Genomic DNA, 26,353 nt, shown 5'->3' with positions numbered 1-26,353 from the left:
AAAACTCTACCTGCCAATTCATTTTCTTAATCATCTCTGTAGCAGCGATTCCCATCCATCCATTTTCTAACTGCTTCTTCCAATTCAGGGTCACGGGGGGAGCCAGAGCCTATACCGGCAAGCAATGGGTGCAAGGCAGGGTACACCCTGGATGGGATGCAAGTCCATCGCAGGGCAGATAGACACATAGACACACACATACATCTACCAGTATGTTTTTGGACTATGAGAGGAAACTGGAGCACCCAGAGGAAACCCGCACAAACATGGTGAAAACATACACACTCCATGTAGATAGCAATCCAGGTTTGGAATTAAAGCCAGGACCCCAGCACTACAAGGCAGCATGCTAACTACTGCACCACTGTGCTGCCATAAAAGGGGATATAAGTTGCTAAAAGTTCTACTAGCATATAATAGCCTTTCAGAAAAAAATTATCACTAAGTAATCACTGTTAAACAGAATATCCATATATTTTAACTTAAACTGATTTGTTTTTTATTTTTACAGAAGACATGTGTACTACAAATTGAAACACATGTTAAATAGTATGTATTCAATGGACCCACCTTTAGAGAAGCATGGTGGTTTAAATGTTTTTAGCTGTTGAAACTTTTTGAGGCAAACAAAGTGAAGGAACAAGAAGAAACCACACTAAATGTTTACAATGATTCAATTGTTTTCAGTTCACTTGATTTGGACTGATTTAGTTTCCAAACACCTCTACTGCATGTAATGTTTTTCAATAGAAATTCTGGGAAGTTTAAGTTGCTCGGGGGATGATTATTTTGGAATTGGAGACATTATCAGGATCCTCCTTTCTGTTTAAAGGTTAGTCTTATTGCCAAACTCTTTATGTAATCTTGTGTATAAATACAATGGCTGCCCTCTGTACAGGTTTAGTAAGGCATACCCAGTTCAGCAAGATGAACGTGTTTGTGGTATGCCTCACTGTGCTGGGTTTATCTTACCCAACAATTGTCAGCTGTCAGCCTCTGTGAGTATACTTTTATATACTGTTTATTTATGTGAATAAAAATAAATGTTTATTTATTTTACTGATTATTTATATGAATAGATGTTTGTGTTCTGAGAAAATGTGCAGTAAGTATAATGTTTATTTGTTTTAAGAGTACACATTTTTACATTTCAGTGGCTTATTACTTACAGAGGTAAATGAAATTGATAAAGGAAATTTCAAGGAACACAGATTTATTAGCAGTAAAAGTTTACATATAACAGATGTTTGGGAAAATCTATATAATGTTTATACTGAATCTGTTTTAGTAAAATTGTTATTTTTGAAAAAAAGATCATTTAAATTTTGTGAAATATGTACCTTCCCTTTTTAGTAATTGTTTAAATGTATCATATTGAGGTAAAATATTTTAAAATAGTATTATTTTATTACAGATTCATCTAACAAACTGTCCTCTATTAAGCCCATATTCCAATCCCCAGAGCAAAGATAAAGATAAAAATTTAGTTTAGTTAGTTTTGTCTTTCATTAGTTTTTGAGAGACTAGCAACGACCCTGCTAGTGGATTTTTTTCACTTTCATAAAATATCTAGCTGTGTTTGGTTGAAATATTTCAACAAAATGTGTGTAAACATATAATGGAATTTAATTACATCATAAAAGATTTGAACTACAGAGCAGACATGAATCACCCATGTTAAATGAAACATGTTTCCCATAACAAGATTTTTTTTAAATCCATTTGAGTAAATGCACGGACCCTTCTTTGAATGAGAAGCATATTGTTGAAACATAAAAACTGCACTAATTTCACAAATTGTACCTATAACCAGAATCTGAATTCCTTGAGGGTTATATTTGGAGGCAGTGTAAAATATTTAATGTTTCTGTTTCTGTTTTCACCAGTTATGTTCTTACTGCTCCCAATGTCCTCCGAGTGGAAAGTGAAGAAAATATAGTCCTTCAAGCTCATGACTACGTTGGTGGAGACCTGAACGTGGACATTGTTGTGTTTGATTTTCCAGGAAAAAAGCAGCAGCTTTATGTAGGCAGTGTTACTCTGAAACCAGATCAATACCAAGCCACACACAAAATTAAGGTGAGTGTCCACCACAGCAGCTAACAATTGAGCCCTTCTTGTGTTTTAGGAGGTTATAACACAGTATACAGCAGGGGGCTCTTTGATATCCCCAGTCCAGCATGCTGTATTGGTAGCCTTTAAACCGTCAATTTCTAAAAGCCTAAAACAACTGAATTATTATCTATTAAACAATTAAAGAGGGTGTTTGTTCAATTAAGTTATTTAGACAATTTAACAATCCATTTAATGTAACCTATAAGAATAACTGGTTTGGGGGTCTTTATGACCATGGTATACAATATATTTACACTATGTCATAAAATAATTATACAGACACAGCCATTCAAAATGCACGGTACAAACTGCACGCAACTACCCACAATCCACCGCAGTCTACCGCGGTAAGTGATTGGCTGGCCAAAATGACCGACAGGGGCACTTGTGGTGCATTGGTTGGTAGTGAAAAGATTTAATCATTTAATCTCTTTACTGTGCACATTTTAATCCGCTTAGTATTGAATATTTATATGAAATTTTACCACTAAAGGGAAATTTTAGTAGCTGAGCATAAAAAGAAGAGGAGCATAACGCATTTGAAGGTCATAAACGATATTAATTTAGGAACATAAACATATTACCGTATGTAAACTGTACTGTATATGGCTGGTCTTGGTAGTTTAAGGAAAAAATACACACCAGTCTTCCATTTCTCCCTAAACATTTTAAGCATCAAAGTTTTATTAAACGGTCCCCAAATATGCCATTGCTGTATAGAATGAATTTTAATTAAAAAATATTTAACAGGAAAATTAAGCTGTTTACGTTCCTCCGCCTGAGAATATAGTCACTCGTTGCTACGCAACGCAGAAACACAGCCACAGGTAACTAGCAAAGAGAGGACATTAGCTAGCCAATATGATAAAGGAATAAATTATTTTTTATTTCTTTTGCACATTTATTTGAACATTTCCATCAATTGTACAAGCACTTGGAAACTTTCCAATCCCTAGTTCGTCTGCATTTTCTTTTATGCTCCCACTGGCGCCGGTCTGTGTCTTCTAGGATATAATGCCGGCGATTTGTGTTCAAATTGGGTTTCCAATAACGCCGCAGCAAACTCTTGTTTTTATGTCCACTATAACGGACAATCTCCCTTGCTTTTAACTGAGCGTTTCATTATTTCCTAAAATGAAAATGAGACAGAATTCTGGGGTGTCCCTATAACAGAGATTACGGTACTGCTTCAGAATGGTGATTGGCTGATACCATCTGACACCCGTCTGATTGGAGAAAAAAAAACTTGCTGATCTGTTCTACATAGCAGGAAGAAAACAGCATATGCTGCTTCTATTCGAAATTCTATTGAAATTTTGCAAGTTTAATTAGGAAGTAAAAACCTTACAGCGTACAGAGATTTCTAAACTGATCAGGAGGAAAAAAAATCACCTGTGTTTTGCGCATAAAAAGTGGTTATTAACTATCGAAACCTGTTTTTATTTTGCCTGGCAATCTACCTGAATGCCGAACTACAGTATCTGAGAAGAGACACAATTGAATTAGTGTTGATAATAAGAGAGAGTCCCAGGACTCCAGTTAATGGAGTTTAGTTGATAATGTTTAAACTTTTAATTATTTTAAATTGTATTACAGCATTGTACACATGCTTAAAAGAGAAGAGAGAAAACGCGAGCCTTCTTCAGGTGCTTATGTCCATATCTTCGCAAGGGAATCAGTGCGAATTATAATACTAATTAAATGACCGCGGGCACTTTCCACCCCCTCTGACAGCAGGAACTCCTATTCTTAGCTCAGCAGCTCATTACAATATAGGATGTTCAAACCGGGTTTTTTTTATATAGTGACACAGCGTTGCGTTGTGAATCTGTTTTTTCGTGTTTACAAAGAAAGTGGAATACAGTGATACTATCTGCTATATAGATACATATTTTTAGATATTTAGACCCTTAAATTAATATTATTATTAATAATAATGATAATCGGCCAGTGAAAGCTCTGTTGCCCTTCACATGAATGCCTGAAACAGAACCCAGGATTTTACACTATATTCCCCATTATAAAACGGATAATTCCGGTCCTGAAGTCTGATTGCCTGACATACATTCGAAGTTTTAACTGTGAAAAGGCAGTTTTTAAAACATAGATTTGTTTAACAGTTTTATCCTTTCCATGTTATTTTTAGAAACAACCACACATATTTCCTTAAGTATGTATAGTTACATACACAAATATACATACAGCACATACAATAAGCCCTCCTGTTTTACAAACTTTGCTTTAACCGATTTTGGATTTAACAGACTTTGTATTTAACAGACAAAATCTGCTACTGGGGAATGTGTAAAATCAGAAATACCGGACTTCCACCATGTTAATGGACACAGTAAAGTGCAAAAATAATAAAACAATAAAAAATTTAAACATTGTTAAACATTTTTTGTACAAAATACCTTTAAATAAGTCTAAAAAGCGTGAATAACAAAGATGCTTTATAGTGAAGGCCAATAGGTAAAGGGTTATGATAGGTGTTGTTTGTGTTTTGTATGCTTTAGAGCTCTTTAAAAACAATCATTTTAAAAAATACACTAAAATGCTAACAATATGTAAAAACGTAACTCTGTAAAATGCATAAATAATAAAACAGGGTAAAAATAAATATTACATAGGATTAAAATTCAACAATATCAATAATGCCAAATAGGGGTAGGTTAACCAGCGGTGTCGGCCCTCGGAGGCATTTTGGCAGGAGAGGGGAGGCGCCGGGACTGCTGCAGGAAAGGTTGGCCCAATGCTGCTGCCTAGTGGGAGAGCCACTGGGTCCAGTTGCCGCAGACGTGGCCTACTTAGCCCGCCAGGGTAACCCTACTCTCCTGGAGGAGGCCCACCAGGAGATAGTGCTCCAGGTGTTCCCCTGGGCCCTGGCGCCGACTGAGGTGCAGCGCCACGTGATGCTGACCGCGCCGGTCCCCTTGGAGCAGGCCCTGGCTCTGGCTGAGAAGGCTGATGCCTTATTTGAGGAGACCGGTGGGCACCAACGGAGGGGCGCACGGGTAATCAGATGGAGAGGAGGAGACAGCCAGCACAGCGATGCTGGGGGAGCGACGACGGCTGGTCATCTGCCACCTCTGTGGGGAGAGGGGGCACATCGCATGGGAGTGCCAGGCGCTAGAGCCCCGGGGACTCCGGAGGCTGACGGGAAACGGGAGCTGGGCGGCCTAAAGGGGGGAAGGCCGCCCTTGAGTGATGCTACCCCCGCTCCGGAAAGCCAGAAGGAGCGCATCAACCCGCCTGCTGGGGGAAGGGTTGGCCACAGCCGGGGCTTATTTCTTCCCTGCCTCATCGAGGGCAGACCCTGCCAGGCTGTTGTCGACACCGGTTCGACCATCACCCTGCTGCGGCACGGTGTCCTGCCGGGCACCAAGAAAGCCGGACCCCAAGGGCGCTCACCGTGCACTTTGTGGCTGCGAGGGTGAAACACCCCTTCTACCTTGCCCCAGTCCATGAGGACTGTATCCTGGGGTCGGACTGGTTGCAGCAGGTGGGTGGTTGCCTTGACTTGGGCTGGCGAGAGTTGGTGGGGCAGGGGGAACGAATCAGTCTCGCGGTGGGCGGGGCGGGAGGTGTCCGGGGTGTGTTGGTTGACCGGAGCGGGAAGCAGAGGTGGCAGCGGCGGGCGTCGCCTGGGCCTGTCGGAGCCGTGGGTGTCGGGGCGAGCGTGCCAGAGCTGACTCCCAGGACGGCGAGATAAGCTTGCCCCTACCTGAAGTCTGTAAGGCACTCTGTGTACTGTGGGAGGCCTTGGAGGTGAGGGACGGGGTGCTGCGCCGGGGGTGGCAGGTACCCTCCAGCGGCGAGGTCACTGCTTTGCGGCCTCCGGCTGGCCATGCACCGCTTGGAGAACTGCCCCACAGAGCGACCATGACACCACAAACTGCTTCCTGACCTCGCCGCTGGAGGGCACCCGCCACCCCCGGCGCAGCACCCCGGCCTTCACGCTTAAGTCAAGGCAATCACCCACCTGCTGCAACCAGTCCAACCCCAGCATACAGTCCTCACTGACTGGGGCAAGGTAGAAGGGGTGTTTCACCCTCGCATCCCCAAAGTGCACAGTGAGTGCACTGGGGGTCCAGCTGCCTCGGTGCCCGGCAGGACACCAAGCTGCAGCAGAGTGATGGTCGAACCGGTGTCGACGAGGACCTTGCAGGGTTTGCCCTCGGTGAGGCACGGAAGGAATAAGCCAACTCTTCCCACAGCAGGCGAGGTGAAGCGCTCCTTCTGGGTTTCCGGAGCTCTACTTATTATTTTACAAGAGAATGCACCTGACAAGCTGGACAGTATGCTTCTCAAAGCGCTTTACAGGATAATAACAACAATAACAACAACAATTTACGAGTTCTGGGAGGAAAAATCTGATCAATAATAATAATAATGATAAACTTTATTTTATATAGCGCCTTTAAAGGTGTCTTCTCAAAGTGCTTTACAGGATAACAACTGATGAAACAACAGTGGTTGGGGGTTGAAAATACCTGTGAAGCCGGTTTGTTCACAAACAATGTACTGTAGACACAGAGACTCAGTAGCAATAGAAATTACTGTAACAATAGCAAAATAGCAATATTATGGACACACAATTGACTTTTTAAAAAAAACTATTACTAATAGTTTATGCTAACACCTAGCTTTCTTAACGCGAGAAGTACTACTGTACTGTACTTAAGTACTACCACTGTAAGCAAAAAAAAAGGAGTTTTGGAGGGGGGGGGAGGTGTCTTTCGTTGGAAGACTCACCCCCTTCTACTTTGAAAATACCTGTGAAACCGGTTTAATTCGTCACAGCCAGCACTCCCGCAGAGAGTATACTGTAAATGAGTCACTTAAGCCGTGACGCCACCGAGGCAAGTCATGTGACACACACTGAAACAGCAATACAGACATTACAGTAATATGGTCAGAAGGTCAACCACATGTAAGATTTTGGTGCTTAAAATGTTTAGGGAGAAATTGAGTATTGGTGTGTATTTTTTCTTTAAAATACCAAAAACAGCAATATACAGTTTACATAATATGTTTATGTTTCTAAATTAATATCGTTTATGATCTTTATGACCTTCGTTATGCTCCTCTGCGTTTTATGCTTAGCTGCTAAAATTTCTCTTTAGTGGTAAAAGTCCATATAAATATTCAATACTAAGCGGATTAAAATGTGCACAGTAAAGAGATTAAATGATTAAATCTTTTCACTAACTGCCAATACACCACATTATCTTCTGTGTCGCATTAACATTGGAATGTTTTTTTTTCAAGTGTCAAAAGAAGTGATACACAACCTGTCTCCTCTATAACTCTTCAGTTTACAGAGAAATTCCACCAGAGTCTCACAACATTGTCCAATAAGGAACAAGTAATAGATTTATTCCATGCTGAAAAAAAGAAGAAAGAGAACACAACGTTTCGGCCGTGGAGCCTTCTTCAGGTGTGAGAGACAGGGCAGTAGGCAAAGGTAAAGTAGCGGGAGAACAAAGGTTGGAGGGAGGAGGAGTGAGAGGCGGGAGCAGGGGACAGAAAGAGAGGCCAATCAAGAGGTGTGAAGTCAGAATGGGTGCAGAGAGGTGTGAAATGAATCTTCCAATGAATGGAGAAAATTTAAAAGAACAGTAGTCTGTCGTTAAGAGAAGGGAGAATGTGTGATCCTAGCTGCAGAATAATTTTGGTTTCGGTGGTCTTTCTGATGTATGAGTTTGGAAAACCGTCTTTGAGAACACAGACAGAGAGTTTAGAGTGGTCGTGGCCGTCAGAGGTGAAATGAGAAACAACGGGCTTGGAGAGATCTTTAATCTTCACAGCCCTGACGTGTTCTCTGAAGCGGTCTCCGAGTCTCCTTCCCGTTTCTCCAATGTAGATGGCTGGGCATTTACTGCAAGAGATACAGTAAATAAGGTTGCTGGAGGTACAAGATGCTGTCTGGGTGATCCGGAATTGTCCTGAGGGGCCTTGAATGAGTGTGGTGGTGGCTGTGTACTTGCAGGTGATACAGCGAGCAAGTACACAACACCTGCCTCTCTTTCTGTCCCCTGCTCCCGCCTCTCACTCCTCCTCCCTCCCAACCTTTGTTCTCCCGCTACTTTACCTTTGCCTACTGCCCTGTCTCTCACACCTGAAGAAGGCTCCATGGCTGAAACGTTGTGTTCTCTTTCTTCTTTTTTTCAGCATGGAATAAATCTATTACTTGTTCCTTTGCAGCCTACGCATGCTGACGCAGCTACCCACCTGAACTATTGTCCAATAATACTCTTCTTGTGTCTATTTTTTAGTTAAGCAGGATTTGAGCTACAGACCATAACAGACCAAAAAACAGAATCCACCTGCGATTCAGGTGTTAACAAAACGTGTTTACAAAGAAAGTGAAATACAGTAGTACTACCAGCTATATAGATACATAGATTTAGATATTTAAATACTTAAATTAATATCATTATTAATTTCTTTAGATACGTGATTACATATTATATTCTCAATCATAAAACAGATAATTCCGGTCCTGGAATCTGACTGGCTGACACCCTTCGAAACGTTACCATAATCTCTGGTATACGGACACCCCAGAAATTTGACTTTTTACTGTATGATAAATTTTAAAGACTACTTCTTAGCGTAGATAAGAAAGCGTAGCTAAAAAAGCTTGGATTCCCATGTATCTGATACAAGTATCTTTTAATACAGTCTTTGCTGTGCTCTTGAGGATCCTTGTGATATTTTGAGCTCTGGTTGAATGATAAGTGTCGCAGTTTAAATAATTTTCGTTGTTAGAAATTATGAAACGCTCTGTTAAAAGCAAGGGAGTTTTTATATCTGTTATAGTAAAAGAAAATGCCCGACGAACTAGGGATTGGACAGTTTTTCAGTGCTTGTACAATCGATGTAAATGTTCACATAGATGTGCTAAAGAAATAAACAAAAAAAGTAATTTATTCCTTTATCCTATTGGCTAGCTAATGTCCCATCCTTGTTAGTTAGATCAACAAAATGCTGTGGTGTTACTTTTTGTCGATGAAAAATAGTCTTTTCATTTAAAATGACGGTTACAAATAATGTGGACCAGCATAATACTTTGAGTTTACAGCTTGTCCAAGGTCATTCATTATTAATAATATAATAATATAATATAATATAGTAATATCTTCGGTAAAGGCTTTGATGCATAAAATATTTTTGCATAATTCAAATATTTATGATAAAGGTAGGTTGTGTACTTTTGCCCAACTGAGCAATCTTGCTTTCATAATATATACCAACTTTTTAATGACTGATGATTAACATGCTGTAATACACAGTTTCAATTTAAAAGCTCAAATGCTGTACATGAGAGGTTAAGCTTTATTGGCTCCTCCTGACAGTTTTACAAGGTGATTCCAGATACTTTCTGATATGACGTCATGTGACTCGTTACACTGCGTCATACCGCGTTAGGATGGTACCGTGGTGTACCTCACTCATTTTGAATGGCTGCATCTGTATATTTCCCTTTCTCATCATTCATTGAAATTCTGGAATAATTGTGACAACCCAAACTCACATCCTAAAGTCAGATGAAATTAAATAAGCATCTTAGTCAATTGCTTCACTTAAATCCTCATTTTATGGATTAGCTCAGCAGTCCGTCTTGGATGTTATGTTAGACCCTATGCGAAACGGTAAGAGCTGAAGGAAACAGGAGACGTACAGATGCAGCCATTCAAAGTGCGCGTTACAGACACGTACCGCAGGTGACGTCGCTCAGTATGACGCAAGATGACGCGGGGCACCGCAGTACGTGATTGGTTGACCGACAGGGGCACTCGTGGTCCGTTGGTCTGTCGTAGAAAGACAGTAAACGTCTTTGCTGTGCCCGTTGTAGGTATTGAATTTTACCACTGAAGGGAAATCTTAGTAGCTGAGCATAAAAAGAATAGGAGCATACTGTAACGCGTGTGAAGGTCATAAACGATATTAATTTTGGAACATAAACATACAGTGTATAGCTGGTCTTGGTACTTTAAAGAAAAAAATACACACCAGTATTCCATTTCTCCCTAAACATTTTAAGCTTCGAAGTCTTTAACTAACGCGATACCGGAGTCAACAAGCATACTTTTAGAATTTGATTAAAAGGGAATATAATATGGAATCGCGTATCTAAAGAATTTAATAATGGTATTCGTGTGCTGCGACAGGGCTGTGTAGGGCTGTTTCGCCTGCCTGTTCATGTGAGCTGTCTTGTAGACGTGACTACCAGCTGACAGGTTGTGTTTTCGAATCCAGCTGGTGCTGGTCTTTTCTTTTAAGAAACATTTCTTCGAAAAAATAGAATAGCGATATTATGGACAATCAATTGACTTTTATATTTCAAAATATCGCAACATGATCGATATTTGCGATATTTTGAACATATCTTCCCTTCTGACAGCGGTGCCTGCTTCTATTGTGTGTGTGTGTGCAACAGAGTAAATTTTTAATAGCGTTTTAAGCGAATAGGTAATTAGATTGCTCGTAAACCTAATCGCTTTTTCTACATAAACACAGCATGATTACTCTCTGAAAATGCTTTTCCTTTATTTTTAAAGTAGGCTCAGATTTCAACTATAGATCGTATTATTATAAACTTTCTTGGAAAAATGTATTTTATGTAAACCATGTTTGCTATTAATTCATTTAGGGCTAAAATACGTTCATTGTCTTCCAATCGAGTCGAGTTGACATTGGAAGCCTGCCACACCCGGACTGTTAAACCAACGCATTAGCACGTCAAAGCCCATTGAGGGTATTGAGCCAGTATTGGCTTTAGTATTCCCCCCCTCTCCCCTCAATTCAATTCAATTCAAGGTGTTTTATTTGCATGACAGATGGGTACAAGCAGTGTTGGGTATGTATATTGTAACGCTTACGGCAGACAGGCACTGTGTAACAGCCGGCGCACCAGAGCAGCGCACCGAGGGAGCGTCTGCATTTATAACTTGGTTTTTAAAATTAGTCAAGCAATATGAAGCATCTTCTTTTACTTTTGAGTCCCTTAAATACATTGAACACAGCTTTCTCACCACTTAAGATTGCTCTTGATACCATCCTTACACAAAGCAGAAGGGAGATTTTAGTGCCTGAGCATAAAAAGAATAGGAGCATACTGCAACGCGTGTGAAGTCCATAAACGATATTAATTTTGGAACTTAAACGTTCAGTATATGGCTGGTCTCGGTACTTTAAAGAAAACATACACACCAGTATTCCATTTCTCCCTAAACATTTTAAGCATCGAAGTCTTTAAGTAACGCGATACCGGAGTCAACAAGCATACTTTTAGAATTTGATTAAAAGGGAATATAATATGGAATCGCGTATCTCAAGAAATTAATATGCAATAACTGAGTCAAGGGACTCAGAGGATCCAAGGCTAGACTGAGTATAATAGGCTTCGGGCTTCTATTGTGACATCTACTGTAAATTACAGAAATGTTAAAAGTAAACAAAATAAAGTAACTAAAATGTGGTCTAAAATCACCCCTTTAGACACCCCTTTTACTTCACTGGTGTCAGATATGAAAGGCAATAGTCTCCCGTTCTGTCTGCTGTGTGTTGCAGCAGAGGGACTCCCTGCCGCTGAAAGGGGCAGAGTAACTTGCATGCCCTCTAGTACAGTTTACACATGCACGACTTTAAAAGCTAGCAAGACAGGTTTCGATTCACATTAGCTGGCGAGCCTTGTTAAAAAAACGAATGATAATGTAACATGCCACTGTTCATGAACAAAGTTATACTGAGATTTCCTAAGATACGCGATTAAAAAATAAATAAATAAAAATTTGAATCTCCCGCGGAACACATTCCATAAGAATCAGTGGTTTTACAGTATATATCGCCTTTAAAGGTGGCTTCTCAAAACGCTTTACGGGATAAAAACAACCAGAACAGCAGCAACAACAATATTGTATTTCGTTGCACTTTGAAAACCAAGTAATAACTTAACTATACAGTACGTGCAAACGTTTCGTATGTTGCTGTCGTGAATGTCTGCGTACCCATAAGTATCTTATTTGCCTTGAGTCTGTCTACAGTATCTCTGTCCCACTACCCCCATCTCTCCCTCAATTCAATTCAAGGTGTTTTATTTGCATGACAGATGGGTACAATTCTTGTTGGGAATGTATACTTTGATATTTACACCCGGCGCGGCACCGAGGGAGCGTCTGCATTTATAACTTGGTTTTTAAAATTAGTCACGCAATATGAAGCATCTTCTTTTACTTCTGAGTCCCTTAAATACATTGAACACAGCTTTCTCACCATCCTTACACAAAGCAGAAACTGTCCGATGACTCACAGTACAAGTGGAAAGATTACAGATTTTAATCGTCTTTAATTTTGTCTTTAATTTTGCCTGTGGAGTGTATCTTATTAAGCTCTAAATTGCATTTTGAGCGCGGTTTTTTACTTTTTTTTAATTGCATTTTGGGCGCGGACAGCACATACAAGGGTTAATGAACTGCGCCAAGAAATTTAAAATAGTATTCTTTAGGTGTGAGGGTAGGAGTGGACCGCAGCAGGCATAATCAGCAAACCAGGAAAACAAAGAACAGGACAGGTGAGATGTGTATCCAGAAAGCGAGTGATCAGAAAAAGGAAATGGAAAACGCAGAAAAAGAAAACGCTTTACAGGATAAAAACAATAACAACAGTAGTGGCTGGGCAAACGATTTTTTTTATCGAAATACAAATTGAGATACTGTACTGTATAATGATGTGCATGAACAAAGGTATACTGCAATTTTCCTTAGATACGCGATTAATGCTTCGTAGGAGGAGGCGGTCTTTTCCTCTTGTCTAACAGTTTGTCCACAAACAAAACATTCCTGTTAGACAAAAGGAATTGAAAAAAACCAATTTTGTCAATGAAAACCGGTGTGTGTGTCTCTCCCTGCTGGATGTTCCTCTCACAAACTGCTGAATGAATAAAATAATTTTATTGAAAATGCGTTTGCGATTGTCTGGTATTTAATCTGGTCCCTTTTAACTGTTTTTCGATCTACTGTATTGCTTTGAGATGCCACTTTTAAAGGCGATATGTAAAATAAAGTTTTTTTTATTATTGTTATAGAGAAACATGATCAGATTTTCCCTGGTTCAGAAAAAAGATCTAAAGTGCTACACATAACTTTCTTAATTCGATGTATTTAAAGCAGTGAACTACTGTAGGTGTCACATAACATTCAGAAATACAATCACGTATTTGACAAATAAAAACGATTATAATCTAATCCTTCCACGTTTGATCCCAAAATCCCAAGAAATATAAATCTTGACGGGTAGAAAGCTATGCTGAAAGTTTATTAAGATGCTTAGAAGACAAAGATACTGTATCAATTTATGTTGCATTAGCCTGATTATGATTAAAAAACACATATAATTAAACACGCGTTTGCGATTTAAATCAGAACACGATTTAAATCAATATCGATTCCATATTATATTAGCAGAAAAGCTTAAAACTACCACTTTTTCACACGCTATTTCACATGCTAGTTAAATACTTCGATGCTTAAAATCGTTAGGGAGAAATGGAATACCGGTGTGTATTTTTCCTTTAAAGTGCCGAATCCTGGAATCTGACTGGCTGACACCCCTCTGAAGTGGTTCCATAAAATCTGGTATACGGAAAAGAAAGCGTTGATAAATACAAGTGTCTTTTAATACACTCTTTGCTGTGCTCTTGAGGCATGACTTTTTGCATGACTCCAAGGCATGACTTTTTTATGTATAAACATCAGTATTTACTGCTATTAATTACTGTACGATTTATAGTTGAAATCTGAGCCTAGATATAAAGTTAGATATAAAGTTAAAATCTTGACAAAGCAATGTAGGAAATACAGAGAAAATAAATTCTTTCTGACATCTAAAATCAGTTTCGATCAAGGTCTCTAAAACGAACAAGAAAAAGAAGATTTTCGGAGGGCAATTACGCTGTGTTTATATAGAATAAGTGATTTATGAGCAATCTAATTTCTTGTTCGTTTAAAACAGTGAAATGTCAGCTGTAAAAGATCGCACCAGAAACAGCACTCACTCTGCCTGTCATAGACGTTCAGGAAAGGCTGAATGAAGTCATGTCAAGTACAATAATTCGGAGAACAATAATACCAGTTGTAGGACAGTATATAAGGAGGATAAGGATTTTGAAGTTGACTCGAAATCTGATAGGTAACCAGTGCAAGGACTTGAAAACAGGTGTAATGCATCCCTGATAGGATTCTTGCTGTCATATTCTGAACATATTGAAGATTGCTCAGTGTGGATTTAATTTCCCCAGTGAACAGGATGTGCATTTATTAATTCTAGAAAAAAAGCCTTTCTTGATTTCTCTAGTTCTTAGTTTCTCTAGTTCCCTTTAAAATAAACTATTATTCCACAATGCAGAGTATTACATGGCCAGTATTTACACATGATATTTGTGATTTAAAGAAATTAACACAAGCAGCTTTTGGAGATTTAAGTGTTGGCTGAGTTATTGCAGGATAAAAGACTAGAGATGTTGGCAAGAAGAAGATAGTTTGGGGAAAGCTGAGGAATACACTTATAACAAGAACACTTCCTAATGGGGTTAGGCATACTTTTGATGAAGATGATGAAGTTAACAGACTATATGTTTACATAGATACTGAAATAAGGATTGTATTTTAGATTATGTGTAGTTGCTGGCATTGAACTGTGTGTTGGATGCACATGAATTGAAGGAATGGGCAAACATAGCTGATGCGGATCCACAGAGCCAGCATATTAAGATGTTTATAATTAGAGGCAATTTGTTTAAATAACTAGGTATGGATACTGATGTGCAAGAGAGGTGGAAAGGCTGTTTCCTTAAGCCAGCAGTAAAAAATATTTTATTCTCAGTGAGATGCTGCCATTTCATAGTGGGTTTCTAACACTGTGTATAGTTCCATCCACACAGTGCCTTTACTTCCATTTCTAATCTCTTTATCCAGTACAGAGGATTTGGAGCCTATCCCAGTAAGCAACGGACACAAGGCAGAATACACCCTGGACATAGCGCCAGTCCATCACAGGACAGACAGACACAAACACACACAGACCAGGGCCAGGTTTCCCATAAACTAATTAACTTACCAGTATGTTTTGGAGTGCGAGAGGGAGTCATATCACACATATGGAGAAAAACCATGTAACCCAGAGAGAACATGTAAACCCCACACACACAGGATGGCAGGAATTGAACCTAGGACCCCAGTGCTGCAAGATAGCAATGCTAACCACTTTGCCACCATTATAAATGGATGGATATCTTAGTTATCTTTCTAGTTCACAGGTTTGCATGCATAATTTAATTTTGAAAGCCACTGAGACATCAGGTACTACTGTTGTATTTATGAAAAAGAAACAAAACAAAAAACATACTAACAACTGTGCCATCCTACGCCTTAGCTAATACATTTTATTATTCATAAACAGTTAACATTGTTAGCAAAATATTTTGAATTATATTTAACCCTATTTTTTCTTTAGTTTTGTATTTAACTTATTATATGATAGTCAGACTTAATGTATATTTGAACAATGAAAATATATTTTTACAAGATTTTACATTAAGCACTTAAAATTAATATGGTTAATAATAGTAAACTGTAACATGCTGTAACAAGATCGGTTAAACAGCGAAGAAAATGCTTTCAGAGAAAATGTTTCAGGTGTGAAGAACATAGATCTCCAATGCAATTTCAACCAAACCTGTTCCCACACACCCTGCCCCCACTACCATTAGAATATACACAAAGCACTCAAATCTTTCGAGCTAATGATCAGGTGACCCGAGAGAGAGCGAGAGAAACACCAAGGGGTATCACCAAGGGTATTAATAATACGATCTATAGTTGAAATCTGAGCCTAAATAAAAAGAAAAAGCAAGTGATTAGGTTTATGAGCAATCTAATTACTTATTCGTTTAAAACGCTATATAAAATAAAGTTTATTATTAATTTGCTGCACAGAGCGGTGAATATTGTTATGCATAAGACAAAGATAACGATCCTGATCAGTTTAGAAATCTGTGTACGCTGTAAGGTTTTTACTTCTTAAACTTTTAAAGTACACGTTTTGAATAGAAAGAAATCCTCTTCCTGTTACAGTATGTATAGCAAACTAGCACGTCTTTTTTCTCCAATCAGAGGGGTGTCAGATGGTGTCAGCCAATCACCATTCTGCGTTGGGTAGCAACGGGTGACTGTTCTCAGGCGGAAGATGTAAACAGCTTAATGTTCGTGTTAAATAATTTTTTAAAATTCAATTAAACGGGCACAATTAAGACATTAAATATACATATACATACTGTATACAGTACAGTTTGCATACGGTAATATGTTACGCGATTAAAAAATAAATAAATAAAACTGGAAGGTTCAGCACCAGCTGGATTCGAGCACACACCCTGCCCGTTGGCAGGCACGCACCTAGACCAGTCGGCTACAGTCAGCTCGCATGAGCAGGCAGGCGAAACAGCCCTACACAGCCCTGCCGCAGTACATGGATATAATCATACCGTTATTAAATTCTTGAGATACGCGATTCCATATTATATTCCCTTTTAATCAAATTCTAAAAGTATGCTTGTTGACTCCGGTATCACGTTAGTTAAAGACTTCGAAGCTTACAATGTTTAGGGAGAAATGGAATACCGGTGTGTATTTTTCCTTGTGATATTTTAAGCTCTAGTTGAATGATAGGTGTCGCATTTTAAATCATTTTCGTAGTTAGAAATTATGAAACGCCCTGTTAAAAGCAAGGAAGTTTTTATGCTTGTTGAAGTAAAACAAAATGCCTGACAAAGTATGGCTTGGACAGATTCCAAGTGCTTGTACAAATGTGCTAAAGAAATTATACTTTGAGTATACAGCTTGTCCAAAGTCATCCATTATTAATACTATTAGTAATATCTCCGGTAAAGGCTTTGATGCATAAATATTTCTGATAAAGGTAGGTTGTGTACTTTTGTCCAACTGAGCAATCTTGCTTTCATAAAATATACCAACATTTTAATGACTGAAGATTAACATGCTGTAATACACTGTTCAAAATTAAAGGCTCAAATGCTGTACATGAGAGGTTAAGCTCCCCCTGGCGGTTTTACAAGGTGACGCCGGATAGTTTCCGGCAGAGCGTCAAATGACGCGCGATTAACACGTCACACTGCGTGACACTGCGAGATGCCGCGCCACGCCCACCGGGGTATGCCGCAAAATAACGCACGCATTTTGAATGGCTGCATCTGTAGTTCGGGGAAAACACACAGGGATTTAATAGTGCAACAAAGTAACTGACAGTACTTGAGCCAGCAGCCATATCACTCTGCAACTCACAACTGGCAACCCACTAAAGCTAAGCAGGTGTGAGCCTGGTTAGTACCTGGATGGGAGACCTCCTGGGAAAAACTAAGGCTGCTGCTGGAACAGGTGTTAGTGGGGCCAGCATTCACCCTGCAGTCCATGTGGGTCCTAATGCCCCAGTATAGTGAGGGGAACACTATACTGTAAACAGGTGCTGTCCTTCGGATGAGACATAAAACCGAGGTCCTGACTCTCTGTGGTCATTAAAAGTCCCAGGGCATTTCTCGGAAAGAGTAGGGGTGTAACCTATTAACTGTAACCAAATTTCCCATTGGCCCTTACCAATCATGGCTTCCTAATAATCCCCATCTATGAATTGGCTTCATCACTCTGCTCTCCTCCCCACTGATAGCTGATGTGTGGTGAGCGTTCTGGCGCACTATGGCTGCTGTTGCATCATCCAGGTGGTGGATTGGTGGTGGAGGGGAGTCCCCATTACCTGTAAAGTACTATATAAGTAAGCAATTGTAATTAATTATTATTATTATGTGAAATGGTGAACAGGGAAATAAAGACAGGCATCTAAATCTGAGCGGGTCCAAAGGAGGGTCAGGGCACAATCCATTAGTCCAAAACCGTGAGATCCATCCTGAGACGGCACAAGGTTAAAATCCTTGGAAAGGGGAAAACACAAACATGCAGATCCAGCCATTCAAAATGAGCAAGGTATGCTGCGTTAAAACGTGGTATACCGCATCATACCGCATGTTAATTGAAATAGGATAATAGTATCCAGAAGCACCTTGTAAAATCACCAGGTGAAGCTAATAAACCTTAACATCTCATGTACAGCATTTGAGCTGTCGCCAGAAAACCCACGGTTTCAAATCCCGGTCACTGCTGAGGAACAACCTTCTTCCAATTAAGAATTTAAGTTGTATACTCTTTAGACTTTTAATTATTTTAAACTGTGTATTACAGCATGTTAATCATTAAACATTAAAAAGTCGGTATATCTTATATAAGCAAGATTGCTCAGTTGAACAAAAGTACACATCCTTCCACCTTCATCCTAAATCATTTAATTATGCATAAATATGTTATGCATCAAAGTCTTTAACTTGGTAACTTACAGTGGGTTCGGGTTTTAATGTGCATGTTCTAACATTATTAAGCTTATATTCTGTACTTCATAAAAAGTTATAATGTTTTATCCTTTACTAAGAATACATAGTAAGAATACCACTTGCTGTTATTGTAAAAAAGATACATGTTGTAGTGATTTAACATCACTTGATAGTTATATGAATATGGAATCGTGTAACTAAGCAGCTAAAGTATCACAAGTGGACGTTTCAGAAACATTTTGACATTCGGTTTTTTTTAAATGTCTATTGTCCTTGTAGTGGTAATAACTGTTATGTAGCGAGCTACACCCAGGTGGTTCAATGTGCGATCATAGCCATACAAACAAACAAACCAAAAGTAATAGCCCAGGTGCCTGCTTTGTTCTGGGAGGTTGTGTCTGGCAAAATTGGTCTGGCGAGTATATCTGGATTAATTATTATACGTGATGGTTTTGTGTTTAAGCATTTCTTCATGGAAATCTTTAAGTTAAACAAGGGAGGGGGGAATGGTTATTTTTTCACATTTGCCAGTAATCGGAGAACAGCCTATCAGCACGATGGGCAAACAATTTTTAAAAAAAAACAAATTACAAAATAAGATACAATTGCCTAACATCGCTTGACTTTAAAAGCTGTAAAAAACTGGTTTAGAAAGTTGAAAACCACTTTTTATGCATGAAAAATGGGTGATTTTTCTTCTTCATGATCAGCTTAGAATCTTTGTATATGCTGTAAGATTTTTACTTTTTATTTAAAATACTTGAATTTCATAAATGCAACACACGTCTCATACAGAAAAAAAATGACATTCTCTTCTCTTCCTGTTATGTATATTAATAAGGAATCGTGTAACTAAGCAGCTAAAGTATCACAAGTGGACGTTTTGGAAGTATTTTGACATTCGTTTTTTTTTACTTTTATTGTCCTTGTAGTGGTAATGGACAAACCACTGCACCAAATGGTTCAAAGTGCGATCAGAGTATTACTTTCGGTTTGTTTCTTATATAGTGAATACATAAAAATAGTTCACTCTTATAGCTTGTTGTTGGCTCTGGCGTGAATTTGTGTACCTGGATAAATTAAGTGATAGTATTGTGATTGAGGATTTCTTCACAAAATTCTTTAAGTTAAACAAAGGAGGGAAGAAGGGTTATTTTTACAATTGACACTCTGAGATTCTGAGTGATTTAATTCCCCTCATTTAGCTGAAACGGATAAAGAAATAATTCAGTAATTATATGTATTGGAAGGCGCTCTGTTTTATTAACAGACACTCCGACTGTGTCATACAGTGATATAGACGTGAGAAATGTCATCCCCATTAAACAATGTGTACATCACGCAAATCCTGCTAAACTAGAAGCATTGTAGAAGGTGATAAACTGTACATTATTTACTGGAGCACAGTTGAGTTCAAAGAAGAATCACTGTGAAACCCCCCCTGTTTATTGGTACCAAACGTTGATATGTTTGTAAGAACTAACAGCTTGATGAGACGTCACGGTTCTTTCCAGATTACAGAAAAGTGAATGCTGAAACTCCACCAGACACCGTATGTACTGTTTAACCATAGTCAAGGACCGATGCGGGTTTGTAACAGGGTTACTCACTGGAAATTAGACACAAGAAGAGTATTATTGTATAATGTTGTGTGACTCTGGCGGAAGTTCTCTGTAAATTGAAGTGTTATAAAGGAGACACGTTGTGTATTGCCTCTTTTTACACTTGTAAGAACATTCCAATGTTAATGTGACACAGAAGATATTATTAATAACCTTTAAAATCTGAAGCGGTTAACTCTATTTCACACCTGCATGTCAAGATCACAGTTTCAAAATAAAAAAAACATCAAACCTTTGATTGGATGAGAATGTCATGATTGTTTCACAAGGATGTGAAACGTGACAATTTGTTACAGTTACCATCAGGAGAAAAAAAAGTTTATTTTTTATTTATTTGTGGCTGCTGCAGTTGAACCCTTTGCAACAGCTGGATACTTAAAACTTCAAAATTGCTTTATCAGTCTATCCGTGGGGGGAAGGGGGGGAGCTCTCTTTGACAGCTAACACTCCTCCATACGGTTAAGTGAAAAAATAATAAAAACGCTTTCAGGTGTGAAGAATACAGAGCCCCAATTCAATTGCAGCCTAAATGTTTCCAGACACACCCTGCCCCTGCTGCGATTGGAACATACACAAACAAAGCACTGAAAACTTTACAGTAGATGGTCAGGTGTTATGTAGCGATAGTACGTAATTCTGGCTTTATGAACTCACTCCTGGGATTTGATTAATTCAAAATAAGTTTTTTTTTTTAAATTGAACAAGATACTAGATCTTGTTTATATAAAAGTTATATCACTGGGCAGAGTGATGGAGACTTAAATGACAAGCATTACCAGCTTTTCCCTTCCCTCTGATGTGAGATGATAATGCATTGACTGGCATGAAACAATCCCTCCCATTTTTAATCATTCTGTGTCCAAATCAAAGCGGGTGAGAGAGAGTAGGAAGAGACACAGAAAAAAGTGTATCCTGTCTTAATTTCAAATTATATTTTACCTTTTTTACTTTATAAGTTTGTATTTTAAAAAGTCTTGTAAATTAATGTTTTTACAAGATGTGGAAGAAGTGCAACATATTATTACATTGCGGATTTTAATATTACTAATTCCTAATAGTTTATGCTAACACCTGACTTTCTTATTTAGATGTAAATAAAATATTGAACTAAGTGTGACATTCAGAAAAAACAATCGAGAATAGTCTGTGGTATTTGTATAGATGAAACTTTTCAAAATGATTTTCAAAAATAGAAGCTGTTGAACGGTCTTTACTGTAAGTGGACATTGTGCTATTTTGTCAGCAACCTGCTAATCTGCTTAACACCTTTAAGGACATTATTTTATTTCTGTATGGAATGCGTGTTGCGTTTACAAAATTCAAGTGTTTAAACTGTTTAAGAAGTAAAAAGAACTAACAGCTTACACAACAACTCTAAGCTGATCGCTCAAAAAAACTAATGATTTTTTGTGCATAAAAAGTGTTTTTAACTGATTTATATTTATAACGTCTTTTCGTGTTGATTTAAGTGTCCTTCTTTCAGTTGACTTGCATAATTAGCATGAAACAACTTGGGGTTATTGTTATGATTTCTCTATTATTATCAAATCCCTCAACTCGTTCACTTGTGATTATTTTGGAAATATTTTGACATGCTCCTTATAACTCTGAGTTTGTAATGTCGAGTGCTCTGAATGAGTTAAGCTTTGATGCAGTATAAATACATTTATTTCCCACAAGCTATACTGTAGTGACTTTAAAACTATACAACATTGCACTGTCTGCATATGGCACATCTTTGTTCAAGTTTTAAAACAGTATGGAAAAATGAGTGTAAAGAAAAAACAGGACATTTGATTGCTGGTTGCCTTATGTTAAACAGCAACAATGACAACGGAGCATGCTACTGAAAATCCCTTCCCACCCCTCGAGCAGAACTGTCTAAACCAGTGGTTCTCAAACTGTGGTAGACGTACCAGGAGTGGTACGCGGAGCGCCGCCAGCTGGTACGCCATATGACCCTGGAACTTTGTTGTGTGCACTGAAAAATCGGGACGGGTTTTCATATTTTCTATTTTAAGATGTGTCGAATATGCAGCCTACGTATTACGATACAGTGCGCGCTACGAACTAAGTGACCAATTGTATTTAAAAAAACTTATCTCCAGCAAATAGAGAGGTAGGAGAATGTGAGTGATTTTGGAACAATGGCAATGTTGTAAACACAGGAATGCATAGAAATGTGTGCTAGGAACGCTGGTAATCTTGTGAGCACAGAAAAGCGTGATAGATAACAGAAAAATATTTAACATAATAAGTTAATTTGAGAAAAATACACAGAGCGTCTCTGTGTTTCGCTCCCATGCGCATGAAATAAAAACTTCTTTTAACTTCTGAGACAGACTCCTGAAAAGGAAATGGGGAAAAATGCAAGCTTGCGGATTGCTAAGCAGGTAAGCCCCAGACTATTTTTGGAGAACTTTATTTACCGTTGGCAAAAGAGCTGACACGTATTATGTGTGGAAAAAAGCTGCTAAACAGCTCGACCTGCTGCCCCCTCTGAAAGACACACTCATAGAATTATTGAAATGGTGGATGATATCAAAAGTATGCTGGTAGAGCGCGTTAAGATGAGCAGATGCTTTTCACTGCAATTAGAGGAGTCTGTAGTCGATTTGGTCAATTCGCTCGTTTACGTTAGATACGAGTTTGAGGGTACATCCCATGAGGACTTTCTGTTCAGTAAACCGCTACCAACAGGAGCTACAGGAGATCATATATTTCAGCTACTGAATGAATTTATCGAAGAGAATGACATCAACTGGATAAAATGTGTCGGAGTTTGTACAGACCGTGCTAGAGCAATGATAAGCCGACACAGTGGTGTAGTTGCACGAATTAGAGAGGTTACTCCAGAAATGAATGGACGCATTGCAACATCCACCACGAGACCTTTGCATCAAGAAAATGCCTGACGATTTAAAATCTGTTAGACTCTGTTGTGAATTGTATCAAGGCTCGAAAAACGAATTCACATCTGCTTTCCTCGACTAAACAGGCTCACCCCTCTCACTGAAATGGTGCTTTTTTATTGTTTATTTTTATTTGGTGTTGTTCCTGTTTTTTTTCTGTAAAGCGCTTTGAGAAGCCACCTTTAAAGGCGCTATATCAAATAAAGTTTATTATTATAATATTTATTATATGTGTGTGTGTGTATGCGCACACGCACGCTCATGTTGGTCATTGAGAATTTTTAGGGTTCCTATCAGAATATGATTTGTAGGTGGTACTTGGATGCTTTGGTTTGATCAGGGGTGGTACTTGATCCAAAAAGTTTGAGAACAATTGGTCTAAACTACATAAACACAGCGGGGTGTAACACTCCTAGCCTTTGTGAGAAGTATGGAGCTGCGTTACATAAAGTAGCTGCAATGGAATATACTAGTAGGTAAAAGTTAATTCCAAGCTGGACAGAAAAGACACAACCTGTCTCCTCTATAAATCTTTAGTTTACGGACCATACAAGTTCATTTATTATTAATGATATCTTCCATATTGCATTAAAATTGGAATGTTTTTTTCAAGTGTAAATCCACCTATTTTCTCACCGCTTTATCCAAGACAGGTAACAGTTTCACCCCTCCCCCTTCCCTCCTTATCTGACCTGTTCCCATTTTTAACCATTCTGTGTCCAAATTGCAGCGGGTGAGAGAGATTAGGGAGAGACAGAAAAAAATTAACCCTGGTTTTTTGATAGTCAGAAGGCTTCAACTGATGCATAAAAAATATAGGATAATGCCTTCTCGCGTTTTGAAATCACTTGCACCTGGGATCTGCTTTATTCAAACTAAGGTTTCTAAAAATGCAAACAGGTACTAGATATTGTTTAAATAAAAGCTGTGAAATGTTTCTCAAATTGCAATCTTTAAATCTGTAGTTTGTCATTCACTTTTTTATTTTAATTATTAATATCACTTAACATTGAATATGTTATAATATAAAAAAACAAAAATGTTAATATAGTGTCCATAATATTTACTATTTTATTTTTAAAAAAGTCTTTGTTAGAAGAAAAACTCGTGCCCGAACCGGGTATTGAACAGACAGAACCCCTATTAGCAAACCCGCTGTATCAACGGGCCACTCGGAAACACAGCTGAGATCTCTCTCATCCTAGCGTTAATTCCGCATCAGCAGGGTCCGCTTGTTGGCACGCCCGTCTCCATTTGGTGGTTTGAACCAAATCTTTGAGCTGATGTTGCCGTTAAATGTGACCGAGAATACTCCAACCGGCGCGTCGCTCCGCCTGCTGTCGGGGGGAGAACAAAGTAATGTAGCCAATTCATAGAGGGGGATTATTAGGAGGCATGGGAAATTTGGCCAGGATGCTGGGGTTACACCCCTACTCTTTTCGAGAAACACCCTGGGATTTTTATGACCGCAGAAAGTCAGGACAGAGTCCCCATCACTATACTGGGGCATTAGGACCCACATGGACTGCAGGGTGAGCGCCCCCTGCTGGCCTCACTAAAACCTCTTCCAGCAGCAACCTTAGTTTTTCCCAGGAGGTCTCCCATCCAGGTACTGACCAGGCTCACACCTTAGCTTCAGTGGGTGGCCAATTGTAAGTTGCAGGGTGACATGGCTGCTGGCTGGAAACACAGCTGAGATGAGCATCTTAAAAAAGTTTTTAAAGTAATCATGCGTGAATGAGTCAAATTAAAAATAAAATGTGTTTACAAAGAAAGTGGATTACAGTAATACTACCAGATTATTAAATCCTTAAATTAATATCATTATTATATTCTTTAGATAACCGATTCCATATTATATTCCCTATTTAGCGGATACATAGAAAAGTATGAGTTTTTTTACTGCCATAATGAGTGCAAGTATTCATAGAAAAGGTTAAAACATGGAATACAGAGGGAGTTTATTTGATGCAATTAAATTAAATTAAACAGAGGTCTGGAACACCCTGTCTCAAAAATAGACGTTTAATAAATTGAAGTTTGTGAAAACAGTGACAAATCACCCCGAACAAAATAAAATTTTAAAATACAAGCTGTTTGAAATTATTAGTTGTTATTAATAAATCACTTAACTTTGAATGTGTTGTGATATTTAGAAATACCAACAAATTCAATATAGTGTCGATTATATTTATTATTTTAGTTTTTCAAACAAATGTTTATTTGTTAAAAGAAAACTCATAGCAAGATTTGGGTCCAAACCCCCAACCTCCAGCATGCAAGTCATATGCCAAAGCCATTACACCAACATGCCGCTTGACAATTTAAGCCATAACTGTAAAGGGCAGGCAAAAAGTTTCCAAGTAATCGTGAGTGAGTGAGTCAAATGGATGCAGATGTTTACAAAGAAAGTGTACTATTGTAATAATTTGAGTTATATGAATATAATTATATAATTACAGATGCAGCCATTCAAAATGCACGGGCGATACCGCATTATTTTCCGGTACGCTGTACGCAGTCTAACGCGAGTTACCGGTAAATACCGCTAGCAAAATAATAGTATCCGGAATTTCCGCAAGGTGGAGCTAATAAAGCTCAACCTCTCATGTTTGAGCTGTAACCATCAAAGTCTTTAACGAAGATATTACTAATAGTATTAATAATAAATGACCTTGGACAAGCTGTAAACTCAAAGTATTGCCCTGGTCCACATTATTTTTTTCATTGACCGTCTTTGTAAAAGTAACACCACAGCATTTCGCAATCACGCATTTTTTTCCAATCATGCAAAGTACAGTAATTTTTGAGAATCGATTCACCATGCCTTTCACATGCTCATAAAAGAGATTGATTTAGGAACATAAACATATTACCGTATGCAAACTGTACTGTATACAGTATGTATATGTATATTTAATGTCTTTACTGTGCCCGTTTAAGTATTGAATATTTATATGGAATTTTACCACTGAAGGGAAATCTTAGTGCCTGAGCATAAAAAGAATAGGAGCATACTGCAACGCGTGTGAAGGCCATAAACGATATTAATTTTGGAACATAAACATACAGTATATGGCTGGTCTCGGTACTTTAAAGAAAACATACACGAAACATGGTTTCATTATGACCAGAATCGGTCTTGAGATATTTTTAACTTGATTTACAGTATTTGAGAGGTATGTCTTGACACCGATACTATGTAAATACTGCTCACGTATATGTTTCTAGTTTATATTATGCAT

The 26,353-nt window shown here is 38.4% G+C and overlaps 1 protein-coding gene across 1 annotated transcript in view; it reads left to right on the top strand.

Moving 5' to 3' along the window:
- The first annotated feature begins 898 nt into the window (after positions 1–898).
- The window catches only part of LOC148820910 (complement C3-like), a 110,489-nt gene continuing 85,034 nt past the window's right edge, over positions 899–26,353 (top strand). Inside the window, exons 1-2 of the mRNA XM_088931600.1 lie at positions 899–998; positions 1,887–2,079. Of these exons, the coding sequence (XP_088787726.1) occupies positions 928–998; positions 1,887–2,079 (264 nt within the window). The 5' untranslated portion in view covers positions 899–927. The remainder of the gene's footprint in view (positions 999–1,886; positions 2,080–26,353) is intronic.

The sequence above is a fragment of the Atractosteus spatula genome, chromosome 14, assembly GCF_055471065.1.
Source record: "Atractosteus spatula isolate fAtrSpa1 chromosome 14, fAtrSpa1.hap1, whole genome shotgun sequence".
Lineage (NCBI taxonomy): Eukaryota > Metazoa > Chordata > Actinopteri > Semionotiformes > Lepisosteidae > Atractosteus > Atractosteus spatula.
The sequence above is the reverse complement of the archived record's forward strand: the minus strand, read 5'-3'. Positions and strand labels throughout refer to the sequence as shown.